At 33.6% G+C, this 3,345-nt stretch overlaps 1 protein-coding gene across 1 annotated transcript; it reads left to right on the forward strand.

Annotated features, from left to right (window-relative positions):
- Positions 1-2,072: 2,072 nt before the first annotated feature.
- Positions 2,073-2,498, forward strand: LOC136061181 (putative calcium-binding protein CML19). Its single transcript, XM_065777756.1, has one exon. It carries the CDS (start codon positions 2,073-2,075, stop codon positions 2,496-2,498), a length of 426 nt encoding a protein of 141 aa, XP_065633828.1.
- Positions 2,499-3,345: the final 847 nt, after the last annotated feature.

The following is a 3,345-nucleotide window of genomic DNA, read 5'->3' on the forward strand; positions in this document are numbered from 1 at the left end:
GTTTGCAGTACAAATACATAGTTTAAAATTAGGATGATGAATGAATTATGTACCAACTTAAGGTTTTGTCTTTTATTATTGAATATAGTTTCCCTTCGGCATAAAAGAGATGCCTTGCTTCTTAAGGCCATTTTACTTTAGATCCACTGCCGTTCCCACGGTATGCCCGTACGGATTTCACACAAACAAATAAAAAACGTTAAACAGTAGATCCCCGATTAGATTATGAGAAAGTTTAGGGACATAATTTTGTGTCATAATTTATTCGATAACCTATGCTATGTGTTTTTTAAGAATATAACCATGCTATGTTAGACTGTGTGGTTGAAAAAAAAAGTGATGGCTCCATATGAAAATAATTACCCACTACTTAGAGTCAAATACTTCAACAAGTCCTAGAAGAATGTTGTATTTTTGGTGTTTGTTTTATGTGAAACATTCTATGGATAACAAGAAAATGAGTTGAATACACCTAAAATACCAAACGTGGCAAAATGGGCAGGTCAGATTCCGGTTGGGTTAATCGGATCGCGAGTCAAAACGAGTCATTTTTAAATGGGTAAATCGGGTTGCGGGTCAAGTTGGGTTGCAAGTCGGGTCAAGTTGACCCACATTTTTCAAACAATTTTTTTTTTTTTGAAATAGATGCAATCTGTTAATTGTTTATGAGTTCCTTAACTGTGATTAGATTATCACTGGTGATACTGTTACCAATTACCACTAGATACTTGATACCCAAATTTGATGCAACTCTTATTCTAGCTTTCTAAAAGCTAATCTTGGTATAATCTTCGATTTGTTTAAAGTAGGAAGAGAAAATGAAGGTGGTAAGTAAAGAATAACAAATTATGATGGAGTACATAACATATTTATTAAGTAAAGAAGAATAAGTAAATATTTTATAAGAATTATACTTCAATCTCAATCTACTCAATGTTGGTAGACGTGACAAAACGAGTGGTTTGGGTCGGGTCAATCGGGTTGTGGGTCAAAACGGGTCATTTTTAAACGGGTCAATCATGTTGCAGGTCAAATGGGTCGGGTTAGAAAATTCTGACCAGTTTTGTCATGTCTACAAAATACTAAATCAATATAGTGTAAAGGTTGGTTAAGTGGTTTTTAAATTCTAAGACCTCTTGATATCCACGAGATTCTAGATTTGAAACCTCTTATCGGTATCTTGAACTTTTCAAATAGATTTCTACTTGTAAATTGTACTAATAACTTAGTTTGCGTGGGATGGAAGGAATGCATATGCCTGATGAAATAGTCAGATGTTTGAAAAGATTTAGGATTCGTTTGGTAAGAGATTTCTACTAACGTTGTTTATGTTTTATAAAAATATGTATAGGTAAAAAAGTATATAAATATACGTATTGTGATATTTTAAATAATAATTTTTATTGTTTAAACACATTATCAAACAAGCCTTGTATACTTTGTTTGTCAAAAGATCTAGGAATCCATCGTGATTCTCGCTTATCAGAAATTAGGGTCCTAACAAATATGTGCCATCGTGATTCTCGCTTGTCAAAAGCTAGGGGCTTCGTTGGGTAGTTAAGTCCTAAGTCCTAACTACTTAAAGTAGGGAAGGTTCATGGGCCTGACCCATAAGCGTGTCTGAGGTCAGGTTCGCACTTTCCTGCCTATTTCTCCATAAGACTATCCCAAGGTAAAAACTCGTTAAAAAAATTAAAAAAAAACAAAGGAGGAAAAGAAAAAGGAGAAGAAAAGCCATATACGAGTTATTTTCATTTTCCGAGAAGTTTCTTTCTGACCGGTTATCAAAAAAAAAAAATTTTCCGAGAAGTTTCACATTAGGCTCAACTAACTACGCGTCTGCCAAAACTATAAATAGAGGTCTCATAACTCAGCCTTTACAGCCCACTCTTATTCACAGTCGCCTAGTAATTAATTATACTTTGCCAGTTTATAGCCCTGGTGTTCATAGCTAGCCACGAATATTAAGCTACTTATTTTCGTGGACCTACATTGAATACTTTCTCAAATCTCCCCTTGAACACTTTCTTTATATAATCTTTAAGGTTATTTCAGTTGTTGTAGAATTAACCATGAACAAATGCAGCGCATACAACCGTGTATTCCAACAATTTGATGAAGACAAAGATGGTAAAATCTCAGCCCTGGAGCTGTGTCGTTGCATTGAATCAATAGGTGGCGGGTTGCTGATGGAAGAGGCGGAGACAGTGATTGAATCCTTGGACTCAGATGGAGATGGGCTGCTGGGGTTGGAGGATTTCGTTGGTTTAATGGAAAGTGGGAGCGAAGAAGAGAAAATAAAGGACTTGAGAGAGGCCTTTGAGATGTATGACACAGATGGAGCTGAATGCATCACGCCAAAGAGTCTGAAGAGTATGCTTAGCCGACTTGGCGAGTCAAGAACACTTGAAGAATGTGTTGTTATGATTAACCAGTTTGATCTTGATGGCAATGGGGTGCTTAATTTTGAGGAGTTCAAGGTTATGATGATACAATGAGTCATGTACTGTGTAGATTTTTTTGTTTTGAAAATATAAGAAGGATGCAGTTGAGTTACAAAATAAAAACCTCTTTTTAGTGTTGAATAGTGTGGTGTAGATATTTTAATGTATAATACCATTTAATGTAATTTTGGGCCTTGTAAACCTCTTTGCAAAAGAATTTAGAGAAATGCGAATAGCGAAAAAATTGATAGAAAGTTTGACAATAGTATTATCACTTCTTATATATATATATATATATATATATAGGCAATCACATTGCCATTTTTTTTTAAATAATTGAATAAAAAAGGTTTTTTTTTTTTTACAATGAGAATGTCGGATTATTTTCTCTTTTTTAGTTGGCAATGTGATTGGCGATTTCATAAAAAAAAAAAATTGCACTTTTTAATTACAATTTGGCATTAGTAATAGAATATTAGAATGACAAAACACTGGGTGTAAATACTTGTAGATTTTGTAATGGGTATAAAATAGTTCTTACTTCATGTGACCGAAGCCTTGATGGCCATAACACTTGCGAGGTTGGACCCAAAAACTGTGTCGGTGCAAACATTTAAAAAAAAAAAATGAAAATAGTACCAGAGAAATAAAAATACTGAGTAATATTTATTTAAAAGAGATTACATATTATATAATACTATTTAGATTAAGACGTGACACTCGCTGTTTTTAAAAAGATTCAACTAAAGCCCTTGGGCCTCCTTTCTTTACTTTACCTTTGCACATGTATTTGACCCAATATCTACTTCAATATATTTTAACCCATTAATCTCCACACTTAAAAATAATAAAATAGTCTCTCATTTCAATGTGAAATTAAACATATGAGTCACACATATTT

This window comes from Quercus suber, unplaced genomic scaffold (genome assembly GCF_002906115.3).
Source record: "Quercus suber isolate HL8 unplaced genomic scaffold, Cork oak 2.0 scaffold_163, whole genome shotgun sequence".
Lineage (NCBI taxonomy): Eukaryota > Viridiplantae > Streptophyta > Magnoliopsida > Fagales > Fagaceae > Quercus > Quercus suber.